General features: G+C 40.3%; 1 protein-coding gene across 2 annotated transcripts in view; it reads right to left on the bottom strand.

Annotated features, from left to right (window-relative positions):
* KCNMB2 (potassium calcium-activated channel subfamily M regulatory beta subunit 2) overlaps window positions 1-17,071 on the bottom strand; it is a 156,159-nt gene extending 139,088 nt beyond the window's left edge. The window contains exon 1 of one of the 2 annotated variants that reach the window (XM_089507572.1): window positions 15,992-17,071. Coding sequence is in view for 1 of the 2 variants with exons in the window: in XM_089507568.1 (XP_089363694.1) it covers window positions 12,931-13,022 (92 nt within the window). In the remaining variant the exon portion in view is untranslated. Of the gene's footprint in view, window positions 1-12,930; window positions 13,023-15,991 lie in introns of those variants that run through there. The other variant, XM_089507568.1, reaches the window with a different exon arrangement.
* Between the last annotated feature and the right edge of the window lie 795 nt (window positions 17,072-17,866).

Below are 17,866 nucleotides of genomic sequence, written 5' to 3' on the forward strand. Positions count from 1 at the left end.
TTTGGAGAAATGCAACAAAATTGAGACAAAATATTTTAATCCTGGATGCCTATTGTCGTACAGTGTTGCCTGTCTGCTCTGCAAAACTAGTGTGATCTTATGCTAAATTAACTCAACACAGATTTCACTCCACATGCCTTGATAACATCCAGATTACTGCTATACATGCTTTTATGAACAATCAGAAAACCTCAATTGATGTAAAACACTGCAGCATAACCATGGACTAGATGATATTACTCTGGTTTTAAGATGTATTATTGATTGCTAATTACTTTGCAGGCATTATTTAAGGTATTGATTTTGATTTTTAAAGTTAAGAATGGTCTAGTTTTGGCACATCTGAGAACAGAGTTTCATTTGATTAGCTTAATAGCTTGCTACAGCAGGATCTTTTCTTATCTGAGATTGGGTTAGCATCTATTGGATGCAGGGGCTCTTCAGCACTGGTGCCTTCCTTGTGCAGTGTCCATCCCTATTCAGTATATGAAGGAAACTCCTTTGCAGATTTTTGGGAGAAAAAGGAGGTTTCCTTTATCTTCCTTTGAGCTGACTTTCTTAAGGTCACCCAATGGGCTTCCATGGCTGAGTGGGGATTTGAACCCTGGTGTCCTGTACATTACTGTGTAATGTACACTACTATGTATTGTACATTACAATATGTGCAAAACACATACATTGGGATATGTGCACTCCCAACCATACAAGAATGTCCATGAAGGAAGGACAAAAAATAGTAGTTTCACAACCTAGTCTGGAAATTGGATGGAATGAATATGCTGGGGGGATTCTGAGAAACAAAATGAAAACAAAGCTGTCAGATTTTCATATCTCTAGGCAGGCATATATTACTCACTCTTTACACCCCTCCACCCCATTTCCTCTTCATTCATTGTCCACCATGAAGGTTTTCTTTTTTTCTTTTTTGTGCAGCATTAGCTTTGGGATTTTGGGGAGAGACAGCTGGAGCAAAACAGACTTTCAGTGTCAGGTTTTAGCAGCATCTCTGCAGTAAACAATGTAATAAACAAAGGATCTAGCAAAGAGTAGGATTTTAGTCTAGCCTATCCTGCTGTAGCTATGTATGCTTGCCTGTGAACAGGCAAGGTAAACAGCAGCTGCCACCAGAATTGCTTTCTGAGCATTTACAAACAGCAAAACAGGTAAAGGGGAAATCAGATAAGCCTGCCTCACCATCTACCCCAACCATGTTGAAGAAACATGGATCTGTATGTTTGGTCACCAAAATGGAAATCATAAAAAAATGGAGACTAGTGAAAGAAAAAATCATCCCTGAATACATTTTTTTTTGGGGGGGGGGGGAGCATTCAAGCGGTCTTTAGAAGGTTCAAAATGTTGTTTACTTATGCAAGACTTCCCTGAACTGGTTATTTCATTTCACATGTGCATATTGTTACTTTTAATAAAAAAGTTTGCTGAAACATTCTGAATTGCTCTCTCTCTCTCTTTGTGGTGTGAGAATCTTCCCTCCTTTGCATGTCATTTCTGTCCCTGGTACCAAAGTTTATATTTTAAAGATGCAATGCACAGGAACACATCTAATTCACTAACTGAAGTATACCTGTATCTTAATAGTGGTTAGACTAGTGTTTCTCTAGCAGAATTTAGGCACCTAACATGCGAGAAAAAAGTTTTGAAGCCCATGGCAAAGTTTTGAAGCAACTAGGAGCAAGAACAAATAGTAACCATAAGATATTAAACCTTCTTAAGGGCCAGCTTTAAAATTGTACATTCAGCAGTTGTGGACTATTTCTTAAAGAGGTCAATACTCATGGCCAAATTGGAGAAAGAAATGAAAAGCACTCTTCCAATTGCATCAAACGTCAGATAGGGAATGGGTTAAACTTGGTCTGCAGTGGCAGTGACTGCGGAACCTACAGTGCATGGGATTGAAACGGCACAGTTGTTAAGTGAGTAGATATTGCCTCATCCTCCTGAATGAGATTTTGGGGACACCTTGTGCAGAAACAAATGAAATTGCTTTATTTTTTTTTATCAGTACTTGACCAGCTTGATTTGGAAGACTGGAGCTTTAGGCATTTTGATTAATCTGTTGCCGCCCCCCCCCCCCCCCCCCCAATATCTAATGGAGCCAAGTCAAAACTATAACCAGACTCCTGGGTGAAAGCCAGCTTTTGCAGTAAGCAGTGATAATAATACAGGATGATACAATTTGGCTGAAACAAAACAATATTTGGAGAAGCTAAAGGTCATTGAAGAGACCTTGCCTAAGGGTTTGATGGGATGTCAGCAAAAGGTTTAGAAAAAGAACAGAGCATGCAAGCCATGTAAAGATGGGAGGATGCAGTAGAATTGATCTGGTATCAATTCTTAGAATACAAGAAAACAGAACGGAGAAGGAAAAAACCCCACCATGTATGTAGAATATTGTAACTCAAAAGACCTAAACTGATGCTGAAACATCTCTAAATGTACAATGACTGCATGTGGGAAGTCTCTTGGAAGAGTGCCAGATCCTGTGCTCCTCATGCAGAAGGCCTCGGGTTCAATAGTTGGCATATCCAACTAGGATTGGGAAACACCTCATCTTAAACTCTGGAGAGCTGCCAATCATGACTCAGTCATTGTGGAACTTGATGGGCCAGTGCTCCTAGTTGGTCTAAGGCAGCTTCTGATGTCCATACGATATTCCCATGCTTAGGTCCATGATTTAATCATCATGCGTATACATTATCCTACATCCAGTTAGCTCAAGATAGTGTACATAGGGGTGGTTCTATTTTATGATTTCAACAAGAGTTTTGTTATACAGAGAGGAAATAGGCTGTTTTGCATAGGGAATGAAACCTTGAAAAGAGATTATCATTATCATGCATGGTGTCCCCAATGCCATTTTAACATGTTTAGCACAAGGTCTGCACAATATCTTTGTGCAGTTTTATACTGATAAATGCTAAATGCACATTCAGGACCTTTCTCAGAGGACAGAGGAAGTAAATGTCCATACAGCTTTCCTGTTCAGCCCTTCAGATACCTAATGGGGTTTAGGAGGAGGAATAATAGAATCACAGAGTTGGAAAAGAGACCACAAGGGCCATCCAGTCCAACCCCCTGCCATGCAGGAAATCACAATCAAAGCATCTCTGACAGATGGCCATCCAGCCTCTGTTTAAAGACCTTCAAAGAAGGAGACTCCACCACACAAACAGTTCTTACTGTCAGGAAGCTTCTCCTAATATTGAGGTGGAATATTTTTTCCAGTAGCTTGCATCCATTGTTCTGTGTTCTAGTCTCTGGAGCAACAGAAAACAAGCTTGCTCCATCCTCAATGTGACACTCCTTCCATCATCATCATCATCATCATCATCATCATCATCATCATCATCATCTTATATCCTGCCTTTCTCCCAATACAGGGACTCAAGGCGGAGACACTTGAACTATCATATCACCTCTTAACCGTTTCTTCTCCAGGCTAAACATACACAGCTCCCTAAGTCTTTCCTCATAAGGCATGGTTTCCAGACCATTCACTGTTTTGGATATCCTCCTCTGGACATGCTCCATCTTGTCAACATCCTTTTTGAATTGTGTTGCTCAGAACTGGATACAATATTCCAGGTGAAGCCTGACCAAAACAGAATACAGTGTCACTATTACTCCCCTTGGTCTAGACATTATATATCTATTGATGCAGCCTAAAATTGCATTGGTCTTTTTAGCTGCCACATCACATTGTTGACTCATGTTCAACTTGTGGTCTACTTGGACTCCTAGATCCCTTTCATATGTAGTCTTATTAAGCCAGGTGTCCACCATCTTGTAACTGTGCATTTCATTTTTCTGCCCTAAGTGCAGTACCTTACATTTCTTTGTATTGAAATTCATTTTGTTAGCTTTGGCCCAGCTTTCTAGTCTATTCAGGTAATTTTGAATTTTGATCATGTCCTCTGGAGTATTAGCTATTCCTCCTAATTTGGTGTCATCTGCAAATTTGATATTCATACACTCTATTCTTTCACTTACGTCATTGATAAAGATGTTGAATAGCACTGGGCCAAGGACAGAACTCTGTGGCACCCTACTGCTTGCTTCTCTCCAGGATGAAGAGAAGCCATTGCTGAGCACCCTTTGGGTTTGTCCAGTCAACCAATTACAATTACAACTAACAGTCACACAGTCTAGCCCATATTTTACCAGCTTGTCTGCAAGAATATCTTGGAGGACCTTGTCAAAGGCCTTACTGAAATCAAGATATACTATATTTACAGCATTCCCTTTGTCTACCAAGCTGGTAATTTTATCAAAAAAGGTGATCAGATCAAAAATGAGGTCAGCAAGCATGAACCTTATTCTCCTTCCAATATGTGGTAAGCATATTTACTTTAAGTGTGAAAAGGGCATTTCCTTTTTTAAGAATTTACTATAATTTGCAAATTTTTGCATATTTGGGATGGAGAGGTTTTAAATGTGGGAGAAATCAAAGCCAACAGATTCATTTACCTGACCCAAGGCTTTGAGGGTTAACTCTTCAACAAAGTCTGGGTTGGATTTCCTGAATATCCAACAACATTAGTACTCAGTTAGGGTTGCACTTCCTATCTTTTTTCCTCTGAGAGCTTCCTTCTCTGTAACACCTGAATGACACACAGGTACTATATCATTTCTATGATGGGAATAGCTGTGCCTATTGATTTTGGCCAGCACAGGTAAGGGAACATTTTGCATCAGTTCCTTTTTGAACAATGAAGAATATTGCTTTATACTCAAGATGGAAATAACTTGATTTTTTTTTAAAAAAAATGCATGCAGAAGAAAGTGTAATTGAGACATAAGCCTAGATAGCAACTTGCTGCAGACTATATATTTGGTTAGCTGCAACTGTGTCATGGTGAACCTGCTTTAGGCTTTATTCTGAATTTAGAGGGATTATCCAAGATGCTGAAACCCATCTCTCAAAGAGGCTAAACACTCTCACTAGTTCTTCTAGGATCAGACTAAGATTAGGAGTGGGTCAGTCCACTGCCCCACTGAGGTGGAAGCCACCAGTCTTCATTGAGTAGCCTTTATTTGGTTAACCAGCATCTAGATCCAGATATTTCAACATAAGGACCGAGAGTCTATCCATTATATCATGTTGACTCTCAATAGCTCAGCAACGTGCCTGTAGGAGTAATGCACACACGCTCTTGCCTCCAGTAGCGGTAGAAATGGAAGTGTACTTGGGTGATCATGATGATTCTATTTGTAACAGAATTGTTTTTATAAATAACTAAGGAAATATTTACCAAATACCTCTTGAAGGATGAGAAGCAAAAGAGAGAAAGAAGACAAAAAGGCAAGCATCAACCACCAACCTTCAGAGATATTTATATATGGTAAATATCAGAATCAGACCATTCTGGCCAGAATAAATTGTGAAGGGTAAGCATGGTCCATCATTAGTTTTCTTATTCATGTTCCTGGCATTATGTTATGGCAATTTTCCACCCAGCAGAGGAGGAATCTTTGAAGGAGTCTGTCTTCTTTCAAATACCACTGTTCATTTTGATAATGCTAGATAAGCCATACAATGCAAAAAGTCCAGTAAAAAGACAATGCCATAGTCTAGGATGCAGATTGCAACTGGACAAGTATGTGGACAGCACAGAATGCAGCAGTGATGGAGAACTAGGGCAGTAGGCCAGCCCTTGATTCATGGAAGCATCAGATGACCCCTAAGACTCAAACTGGCAGCACAACAGCACATTCCGTCCCCCCAAGCAACATCAAAGCAAAATGTTTGCATCTTGGTTGATCTAAAGGAGCTGTATCATCCACTGCCTCTCATGTCTTCTTTCTGACTCAGGCTGATGCCACACTGAAGGATTAATACAGTTTGACACCACTTTAACTGCCATGGCTCCATCTTATTGAATCCTGGAATTTGTAGTTTGTTGGGGAACCAGAGCTCTCTGACAGAGAAGGCTAAATAGCTCACAAAACTACAAATTCCAGAATTCCATAGCACTGAGCCATGATAATTAAAACAGTGTCAAAGTGCAGATGCAGCCTAACAGCCTCGACAGACTGGCCATAAAGGCCGGCATTGGGGCAGAGTGGGGGCATGGCATCTGCATGATGCATGCCCCGACTCTGTCCCCACACTGGTGTGATGCTGCATGCCCCACCACATGGTGGGCAGCATCATGGTGCTCCTCAGGCACTGTATCCACATAGTGCAGCACCAAAGGAGTGCCAAAAAGCTTTGGCGCTGGCAGCTATGGCACCCTTTCCACAGCACAAAAAGGAGTCACTTTTTGCAGCTCCTTTTTGTGCCATGTAAAGGCCAGATTGGGGCCATTCAGCTCCTAAATTTTTATCATCTAAATGCAGATGAAAGGTATCTCCTGTGAAAAGGATCTCTTTTTAGAGACAGCAATATTGATTGATGCTATAGCAAAATGATGCACAGATGGATCCATGAATTTGCTTCTAGGACCAGTATATTTGAACAGGGTCAGTCCTCTGTGTGTGTCACAGAAACATTGGAAACTGTCCAATTATGGACCCAGCTCAATATGTTCTATAGTTGGCCCAAGATTTATTGTTTTGTATTACAGTTGCTATCATCTACATACAAACAGACCCCTGTTGTTTGAGGATGATGGGAATTGTACTTCAACATTCCTGAAGAGGACCAGCTTGTAGAATGCACCATGGAGGAAGATCTCTGAAATTTCAGACAGGGGATGATTCAAGGGTGATGTGAAAATTTCATTTACTTTGATTTTTTAAAACGGTAAGAACTTATTAAAACATGCCCCAGTTGTTCAGAAATGGGCTGAAAAGCCCTTGTTAGCTATTATTTATTTATTTATTTAGGTATTTATATCCCGCCCTTCAGCCCTAATGGCTCTCAGGGCGGCTTACAATAATATTTTTATTGCCAGAGATGAGGAAATATTCTTGTTGTTAAAATAATCCAACTCACTTTTAAGTGCTATTTCCTGGATTTGGATAGATGGAGGCACCATTTGCTGTTCTGTGTTGGGGAGAAAATTGTCTTAGGTTGCCCAAGAGGGAATCTGGGCTTGCCCATGATTTTCTTATGAGTTTCTCCCTGAGGTTAAGTTTGAATTGTGGACTTACTTGCCAAGAACTCAGAGTCTGACTCTTTCTGCTTTACTTTTACCTCTTGCTTATTCTTGACAAGAAGCAACTAAAACTTCAAACTGATCTTTCTGTTAGTTTGTCACTAATGTTTGGAATACATTTCAACCCAAGTTTTCCCTTGAGCTCTTAAGTGACCTGAATGAAAATGAATTTTCTGGCTTTGCTATGATGGTGATAACAACAATGCTAACAAGTGGCAAAACAGTTTCTTTACATGATCCTCCAGGCAAATGCACCATAGTATGTGCAAGGTCAAGCTACTTCAAGATGCCTTAAAGTTCACAGTGAAGAAGTACAGCAGCAATGACACTCAGCTACTTGAGTTTGCTTCCGCCAGCCCAGCTGCTGTGAGAGAAGCAAGTCAATGGTGCTGAGAGAGTGGTTCATATCCCTTGATTAATTGCTTCCAGTGCTTGCACCTGCACAGCAGGAAAGTGTGAGATGCATTTTAAAAAAGGATCCACATCAGCTTAAAGGGCACAATTATACTGGTAGAACAGAGAAAAACAGGAGATAGATTGGTATCATCCCACTGGGAACAACAGCAGTGGGAGGGGTAGTGGTATAATGGGTTGGTATGACCAGGTTGGCCATGTACACATTACCAAAAAGAGGGGACAAAAGAAGAGACCAATCTGCGTAAAACTACTATGCACTGATCTGTATGTATAGCTGCGATTTTAGAAAGAACTACTACAATTTACATTGAAATATACAGTACATCTTGCCAAAGGTGAGACCAAGTAGACCATGTGCTTCCTCAGTCTACTGTCCAGGTGCTCACTGTTGGTGAACAGCTTCAAGGTCCTTTGCTTTTTCTTTGAAGACTATTACCTGTAAAGTAGGACACATGGCCATTCCACCACAGACATAATGCAGGACCACATGTGAATGTGTGTCTGTGAAAATAAATACACACACACAGATTGATCTTCAGCCTTTTGTCCAACTGCTTAGGGCAGTGCTCTCCCTGCTATCTTTGTATCCTTACCATGATCCTGCAAGATAGTTCAAGCTATGAAATAGAAATTGGATTGATTAATTAATGGGCCACTGGGTCACAGCAAGAACAGAATTAGACATAACAGGGATGTAAATCTTTGCTTTCTTTGCTTTCAAATGTGAGAATGAACATTTAATTTTTAATTTTTTTATTGTGATTTACAAACACAAAGAATAAAGTTTTAAAATCTTGCATTCACCTTTATGCCAATTTTTTTTGAAAAAACAAACATGCAAACAAACAAGACAAAATAAAACAAAACACAATATCCAGTCTAACAGTATAATACCTTTTACATACTACATTTGTTACTTCCCTTTCTAGAGCGATTGCTTGTAACATCGTACTCAATCTTAGACTATCTCTGTAATGTACATTTATTGTTTTTTCCCAACACTTTTATGTACAATGCATAACATTATGAGAATGAACAGTTTCAAAACATTTCTTTCCACGGAATAAGCTTTTTTGTGCAATTTTTCAGTTCAAGAGTGTGTACAGAATCCATCATATATTATGGTCAAACCTCTGTATTTTTAAACAAAATTTAATGGAAAAAAGGAACTGGGTTTTCCGCTCTCACAAAGGGGTGGAAAAATCTCAAGGCAGTTGACAGGAGGGTTTTTTTTTTTTTTGGACAATGAATCTTGATGTGGCAAGACACTCTTTTTCGTTGAAGACAAGAACATTTGTGAACATTCTGTACCTCCTTAACCAACAGGTCCTTGCAAACCGAGCTATCAACTCCTTTATCTCATTTATCCTAGCACCTCTATCTCAACTCCTGTGGCATATTCAAAGAAGGTCATTGGTGCTGGCTTAGGGAGAAAGGAGCAAGTAGCAGCATTGTCCAAGTGGGACAGGATACTCTTACTTTTGCTCTTTAAAAAAAAATCACTTTATTTGAATAAAGAGTACATTCTCTGCTTTTCAAAAGGCCAGATTCATTTTCAAGATTTACAGAAGCTTATCAAGAGACAGTTGTGCACCCAGTAAATTTGACACCTGGTGTGGATAATTTTTAATACTTGCTGTCTTTGCTTCATCTGCCTTTCCAGATTTGGCAGAGCTGCAGGAAAGGAGGAAAATGAAGCAACTCTATTTAGCAATTGCCCAGTGGAGCTGCCAGACCCAGAAGGCAGCCCAGTCCCACTAGTGGCTGATGGTGGGAATGGACTTTTGCCACCACCCACAGCCTTTTCCAGATCTAGCAGAACTGCTGGGTGAGCAGGAGAAGGAGACTCTCTTTATCACCCAGCCAGCAGAGTCATAGAATAATAGAATCATAGAGTTGGATGAGACCACAAGGGCCATCTAGTCCAACCCCCCTGCCATGCAGAAACTCTCAATCAAAGCATCCCTGACAGATGACTATCCAGCCTCTGCTTAACGACCTCCAAAGAAGGAGACTCCACTACACTCCGAGGAAGTGTGTTCCACTGTTGAACAGCTCTTGCTGTCATGAGAGTCTTCCTAATGTTGAGGTGGAATCTCTCCCCATAGCTTGCATCCATTGTTAGGGGTCCTATTCTCTGGAGCAGCAGAAAACAAGCTTGCTCCATCCTCAATGTGACACCCCTTCAAATACTTAAACAGGGCTATCATATTGCCTCTTAACTTTGGCTTGGTACAGACTGCAGCCTGGGGCCGAAATTAGGGTTGGGGAGTGCGGAGCATCCACATGCTCTGCGCTTTCCTGGCGCCATTTTGGGATGTACACATTTAGATGGCATGCTAAATGAAGTAAATTGAAGTTCATAAATTGAAGTTTGAGTCACCAGATCTGGAAGATAGCCCAATTCCACCACCAGAAAACCGGATTTCCTGTCACAAGTATACTTCACTGCCTCCTCCTTTGTAGGTGAGAGATGCTGGTTAATGGTTGTCTGCTTATGATTGATTGATTGATTGGTTATTTATTTATTGTATACGCTACTTTCTTCCTGAATGGGACTCAAGACAGCTCACAATATGAATTGAAAACAAAGTACATAAATTAAAAATTAGTAATAAAAAGTAAAAAAACCCACATAGTTCAATAAGCAACCATGTTAAAACATCAATACTCTAAAACAATATAAAATCCTTTAAAACTATGAAAACATTGAAAAATGCAGCATCCCCCCACCACCATTAAATACCCTTTTTGCATAGGCAGATATCAAATACTTCTTCAAATAAAAAGGTCTTTTCTTGCCAGCAGAAGGGAGCACAGAGGGGGCCAGCCTAGTCTCCTGTGGCCTGGGAGCAGCCACCAAGAAGAGTCTCTTCTGTGTCCTTACCAAACATATTTGTGAAGCTGGTGGGACTGAGAGAAAACCCTTCCTTGGAGAACTTAAAATTACTGAAGCCTCATATAGGGAAATATGCTCTTTCAGATAGTGAATTTATATCAGATGCCAGATCTAACTCTATGACTTCCAGATTCCTAGACCACCTTTCCCTTCTTCCTTAAAATTGACCATCAACACCATCAAAATAATAATAATAATAATAATAATAATAATAGGTTTCATTTATATACCGCCCAATCACTGGGAATCCGAGCGGTTTACAATAGAGGGGATAACAGACAGTTCCCTGCTGAGGGAATGAGGGACTGCCAAGGTCTAAGGGTGCATTTACACTGTAGAAATAATGAAGTTTGGCACCACTGTAAGTGCTGTAGCTCCATCCTATGGAATCCTGGCACTTTTTAGTTTTACAAGGTCTTTAGACTTCACCACCAAGGCACGTCTGTGCCTCACAAAGCTACAAATTCCTATATTCCATATGATGGAGTCATGGCAGTTAAAGAAGTGTCAAACTACATTATTTCTACAGTGTAGCTGCACCCTAAAGCTCTTGAAATCAAGTGGTGTGTTAAGTCTCCCTCCTTGGAGGTCTTTAAGCAGAAGCTGGATGGTCATTTGTCAGGAATGCTTTGGCTGAGAATTCCTGCATGGCAGGGGGTTGGACTGGATGGCCCTTGTGGTTTCTTCCAACTCTATGATTCTATGCTCATCACTCAGTGACTACAGCTTCAAGTGATGGCTTCCATGTGTGAAATAAACACTGCTAACAGAGTTTTCATGTCATTGGACTTCAGATCAAAAGATTTCCAATGGATATAGTTGGCAGTATCAGTTACAATAATTTCAATGATAGTTCTTAATTAATGTGTCATTGAGTTATAATCCTTCTTTCTTTCCTTCCCAGCTGACATCTCTCCCTCAAGAAAAAAAACCTCTCATTCACCATCCTCATGAAGGTTTGAACCCAGATCTCCTTACTTAGCTCAACACTATATCTACTAGACTACAATAAATATGTCGTATAATGTGAACATACTAATTCTGAGGTACTTCCAGAACAGTTGTTGTTGTGTGCCCTCAAGTCATTTCAACTTATGGAGACCCTAAGGCAAACCTATCATAAGGGTTTTCTTGGCAAGATTTGTTCAGAGGAGGGTTTGCCAATGTTTCCCTCGGAGGCTGAGAGAGTGTGATTTGCTTAAGGTGATCCAGTTGGCTTCCATGGCCAAGCAGATTCGAACCCTTCAGAGACATAGTCAAACACTCAAAACACTACACCATGTCGGTTGTTCCTGAACAGTATTTCCTCACAAATGGAACTACAGTTGGCCCACCATAGTTTCTGCATCCATGGATTCAACCATTCACAACTTGAAAATATTCCAAATAAAATAAAGTAAAAATTTAAAAAATCCAAAAAGCAAACCTCGATTTTGCCATTTTATAAAAGGGACAACATTTTACTGCTTTATTGTATAGAATGAGACTTGATCTTCCATAGATTTTCATATCCACAGGAGGGCCTGGAACTGAACTCCAGTACATACCAAGGACTCACTGTATAACTTAAGAACAAGTTCTGTCACATGTAGACATGGATTCAACACTCTTTCTTACCGCAACTTAAGCTTAAAATGAGCCAAGGCTTATAGAAAAGTCAGCACTGGGACTTAATTTTAGTCCTCAGGTTATGTGCCACAATATATAATGCGTTAACAAAATACCCTTGAACACATGCAGAGTAACATTCCCTCATCATTATATAGCCCCATGCAAGTGCAACATATTTTGAACTGATGAGCTTACAAAACCAAAGACATTGATGGGCCTGAATAAAAGGCACCTCTCATGCTCATGCTGGGATGGGACTACCATGCTGTCCATACCCAGCACCCTAGAAATTAGCATTTCCTAACCACCTACCTAGAATTCACTCATTTCTCCTCTGCCTTTCATTGCTTTGCCATTTGAGCTTTCCCATCTTCCAAGAGAAGTAAATGATGCTAGAATCATCCAGAAAATAAATATCCTCATTCCACTCTCCTCGCACACTATCTCAAGGGTACCATTGTGGGCAATTCCTATTGTTCTACCATTTAAAAAATATGAACATTAAAAAGCATACTCTCTGAGAAGCCTCTGCACAGGCCATTTTTATACTTGAGCATTTCTCATATCTGAAATTCCAGTGCCAAACTTTCATTTGATTAGAACTTACAAACAAGATTAAAACAAATTCTATTACTACTACTACTACAACTACAATGACAAATACTACTACTACGATAGTTTATTTCCTTTTCTGAGGCACACTTTGTAGACCAAGTTCTTGATGTCCTTGTGAAAAACATGCATGCGCTCTACTTACTACACAACAGTACATGTGCACTCCTTAATCCTGAAGATGATGTCAAGTTTTAGGGAGAGACTTTTAAAAGAGAGCACAGAAGCAGAGAAAGAGAGAGGGGGGGAAGAGGGAGGGGAAATGAGATTTACCAGTGTTTGGAAGGGTTAGGCAAGTTGAGTCTTCTTGGTGATTTTCCCCTTTCGTTGGGTGCGGCTTGCATTGGTTTAACATATTCTGGCATCGGAGCAAGGCTGGGAATGGGCTCACACCGGAACCCATTGAAGTAACACCTGTATTACCATGGAAAGCCTGTTCCCAAATGGGCATGTTTTCTCCTCTACCCTAGGTGCTGATCATCCTGCCTTTCAAATGAGTGAACCTGGACCCACGTGTCAGTTGTTGGGAGGCAGCGCAGCATGCAGCAACCACACAGTGCATGGGGATGACCTTGCCTCTTGATTGGTTTTCAGAAGATTTTCCACTTTGGGCCAGTTGCCAAGCAAAACCTTCCAAAGCCAGATTAATCCTTTGCTTAGCAAGAGGTTCCCATGCCATTTGCTAGTTAGGTCACTGCTGTTGGCCGGCAAAGCAGAGACAGCAATGATGTTCCTTCTCAGGGACTCAAGAACTCATTTGGGTGGCAAGTTAAGAAAGCTTCTATGCCACCCAAAGTGGCGCAAAAGTTAGCAAAGAGTCAAACTTTAGTCAAAATTGCGTATATAATACACAAAGGTGAGTGTGTATAAAAAGATCCTATGTTTGTTTTCTGTAAGACAGTCAGATACCATGCCACATTTTATAGCTCAGAATCTGAAAAATGGAGACACTTTAATGGAACCGGTATATTGGGCAAAAGATGCTGGGTGCTGTTCCTGAAGCTAGGTAATGTGCTCTGAATGGTGTAAGCAATAAAACAAATCAATTGGATGCCTGATCCAGACAGAGAATTGGGGGAGCTGGACTGCAACAAAGGAACAATCTCAGTTGTAAGGTGGCTTATATCACTTTATGATAAAATGAAAACATCTTATGTAAAGCTCGTATATCTACCTTGCTGTACACAGCAATAGAGATAGCAAGGATGTGGAAAAGCTTACAAGGTTTGTCCTTTCATTGCTGGCTAGACAGAGTTTGGACTCCTGTATTCTTAGAGAAACTCACACTCAAACTCCACCTTGCCAGAGGCGAAATAGCTGAAATCACTTTTGAGATGCCATTGTATCCATTTAGAACATATATGACACATGGGAAGTACGTACACCAACTGTACGAAAGCTTATGCTACAACTTCTTTTGCACAGTTATTCTCAAAGGTGCTACAAGATCCCTTTGCATTCTTATATCCCAGACTATCACAGCCATGTCTCTGAGTTTTACTAATATATAATATATGCAAATCTTAGGTATGGTTCACTCTTGAACTACATAATATTTTGGAACCTATCATGACAAGCAATTTTTGATGAGCACTTTTTGAATATTGATTGCGGTCCATTGTTGTTGCTTGTCTTTGACAGTAATTGTCTAATTACTTTTTGAATAATGGAATAATTTTTATGGTGAGGAAGGGTGGTAGGGGATAATTTACTATTCTACACTGTAAACTCTTAAATATAACAACATAAAAATTAAGGAGCAGTCTAATTTATCTGGTGGTTTATTTCTCATCTTAGTTATTTATTCAACGAGTAACTTGTCTTTAGAGTACAACCAACACTTCAGTTATTATCAACCGCTGCTGCACACATATTCGGAACCAAGTCCAAGCCTGTGGCTTCTTGACCTTCAGATCCCCTTAACCTTCACCACTTGTAGGCTGCTGTAAACTTGGCAAAGGGCACAACAAATGATGAGTTTTTCAGGCCTATCACTCATTTGGTGTAAGCTAGAGAGCAACTGTTTCCTCTAAAACAAAGTTCTCTGCCTTTGGAGATGACCTTGCTGCAAAAGATCAAAGCATTCCACATGTCATATGATTTCTCTTGTTAAGCAAACCAAATAAGTTTTGTTGTCAAAACACAACAAAATTGGTGACAGTTCTTTTTGATGTGTATTCATCTCATGGCCATTCTCCAAAGCAGAGGCTATACAGCAAAAATGAAAGGAGTATTTCCTACTAAGCATGCCAGCAGAACTTTACAAGCTACTTTAAACTTAATCTCAACCTGGCTGGTAAGGAAGTAAATCCTATTGCACCCAATGTAGCTTACTTGTGAGTGAGCACGCAAAGGATCAGGCATGAATCCTGCTAAATTTGATGGAAGCTATTTCTGAATCAGTATGCTTACTCTGAGTCTGTTGCTTGTCACACCAGACCACTGCTGACACCAAATACAAAATAAATGGGTTTATTTGTAGGTCAGTAAAAAAAACATATTTGTTAGCCATCACAAACATTAGGAAGTCTATAGAAAACTTTGACACCCCAAACTCTTCCAATCAGGAGATGATATGTATTTTTCAATACTTCTCAGTTCATACCTTTTAACCAGAAGGCACTTGAAAAGTGCCTCAGATAATGAACTCTAATATTAAACACTGATCTTGCAGTCTTTCCTGAAATATTGGCACAATATATCAACTAAAAACAAAACAGGTCAGCAGGGACTTCATGACTGGCTTTCAGCGATTGCTTGGAATTTTCTTATATTTATTCTCCAGTATGCAGTAAAGCTTTTACCTGTTTTTACAAGCTCTTTAGTATTCTGAGGATGTTTTGACTATCACCAGTTCCAACCTTTTTGGAAGGTTTCTCTTTCCAGATTCACATACCTCAATGCACTCTAGTTAAACCAGGCCATTTTGATTTTAAATAGCAGTAAGCCTTATAATGCCCTTCACCAAAATGTTATTACTTTAATCTTGTTAGCCTTTAGTTTGGATCATTAATGCTATATGCAGTTAATTTCATTTCTGATACAAGTGTATCTCATGTCATGAAAGAGCACTTCAAATTAGATGCCTCCAGGAAATGCCCTCAGTTTGGACCCTTAACTAACAAACTGGTGACCATCTCTAAACAATTTTGCCATCTTAAGGAGTATTTCTTCCAAAATATGCTTCATAATGAGAGCTCTATATGATTCAATAAGATGACATTTGTAGACACAATTGTGGCATTCCATTGCTCTGTCTCCTCTATACATTCTGATCTCTCATATATTTCACTATGTCCTGCTCTATTAGACAATCATTAATTGATCAGGTTACCTTAGCAACTGTAGTCGAGCTGTTCCCAAAATGGAGATTTCAAACTGGAGCTGGTGAAATAAGATTTTCCTCTTTTTAATCTACTGTACATTTTTCTGTAGTTTTCACCTTTGGGGAGAAAACAAGTTATATCTGCATGTGGGAGGTTTTCAAAAAGTCTTCACATGCAGTTGTTAGAGTGAATTTGTGTTCTCCCCACACCATTCCAAAGATGTTTTTCTCTGAACAATTGTTTCTATAGCAAAGGGGGGGGGGGGTGACAAAATGGGGTTGAGGGAAGAAGTTCAAGAATTTTCTTAAAAGGAGAAGCAGTGCCAATCCATTGAGAGAGAAGAAACAGCATTAAAACAAGCAAGTCTACCAAAGGTGAGCTTCCCTCTGCCAAACTTTGTTTGAGGAAGCTCCCAGTTATTGCCACATTTTTTAAAACTCCACTCGCCTTCTGTTGTGTTTACATCTCTTCGGTTGGCTGAGCTTTTCACATGTTTCACAGACATTCTGGTAACTCCCTTGAACAGGGAAGAAATGCTGGGCTCACACACTGTCGCAAAGCTGAGTCCTTGTCCCTGTCTTAAGCTCTTTTTGCCAGATGCATCGCTTCACCTGCTACTTGGAAAAACTGGGCAGAAGTGACAGGCATTGGGAGGATAGTGTGCCAGGGCTTCCAACAGAGACTGGCATCTTTCAGAAAAGACTGAAGCGAGAACTCCAGAAGCCACATCCAAGCAATCCTCCCTCTTGTAAGGATTTTGAGAAAAATCTCAATGCCTCCATTCTCTCTCCAGGAATAGAAAGTGCAAGAGAAAACAACACAGCCTTCATTCACAGAAAATACCACGGTTGTTGCAATGCCACGAAGAGACCAGATTCTTTCCTTGAGCACACTGGCTTCTTTTGCAACCCTGGATGGAAAGAGTGGTCTTTCAGCTGTTTTTCTTTCCTTCTCCCCAGTCACCTCCAGCTAGACCACTTTGTCCTTGTGTGGTATTTGTCTGCCTTTTCTTCTCCTCTGAATCAGAGAGTTCTCCAGAGGATTCCCACTTCAGTTTTGTCTAAATCTCTCCTCAGTTTCCACTTGATCATTCCTTTCCGTGGCAAAACAATAAGGAACTGCCCTTGATGGTGGGAGGGAAGTGTGTTTCTCTCGGGCTTGGCTTGTATTTCCTTCTCCCTCCTCTTCCTTTAAAATGTTATGGTCTCATGAATTAAGGAGATACAGTATGTCTGGATCGTACACCAGTCAGTCTCTCTGATTCATCTGGGGGTCTCCTTGGTAACTAGCTGTTTCTCGCCAATGATTTGTGTTACTCTCTCTCTCTCTCTCTCTCCCTCTCGATTTAAAGATCAAATAGAGTGAGAAGGGCATGCTAGGTACAAATTACCTAGTGATCCAATATGCCTTTATGCTGTCCAGGTTCACAGAAATGCTCATTTTAGGCTCTGTTATTTGTTGGAGGGAGACAGAGAGAAGATCACAGGGGGAACTGTAAATCCCAGTTTCGATTTGCTTACTAGAATTCATGTTTACAAAAGGCTTTTGGACCTGCACTCTTGTTGAAGGCAGTTAAGTCAACTTGGATCTGTGGCAACCCTATGAACGAGAGACCTCCAAGTCACCCTGCTACCATGTCAACAAAAGGAAGAGAAAAGGATGTGTTTTTGTCGGTACTTAATGGTATGTAGCAACAAGACATTTTGATTTGGGTCTTGAGCCAGATTGGCAGCAGGCTGCAAAGGTTGACATACATGGCCACATCCCAGGGGAATAACAATTGGGTTAGTAGATGCTGCTTAGTAACTTGTTTCCTGGGCAGTTAGAAAGCCAGCTGACCTCTCCTTTGTGTGTCACAGTCTCTTAAACCAGTTTTCCTTTTA

Source organism: Sceloporus occidentalis, unplaced genomic scaffold (genome assembly GCF_023333645.1).
Source record: "Sceloporus occidentalis isolate IW3139 unplaced genomic scaffold, rSceOcc1.0.p SCAF_2, whole genome shotgun sequence".
Classification (NCBI taxonomy): domain Eukaryota; kingdom Metazoa; phylum Chordata; class Lepidosauria; order Squamata; family Phrynosomatidae; genus Sceloporus; species Sceloporus occidentalis.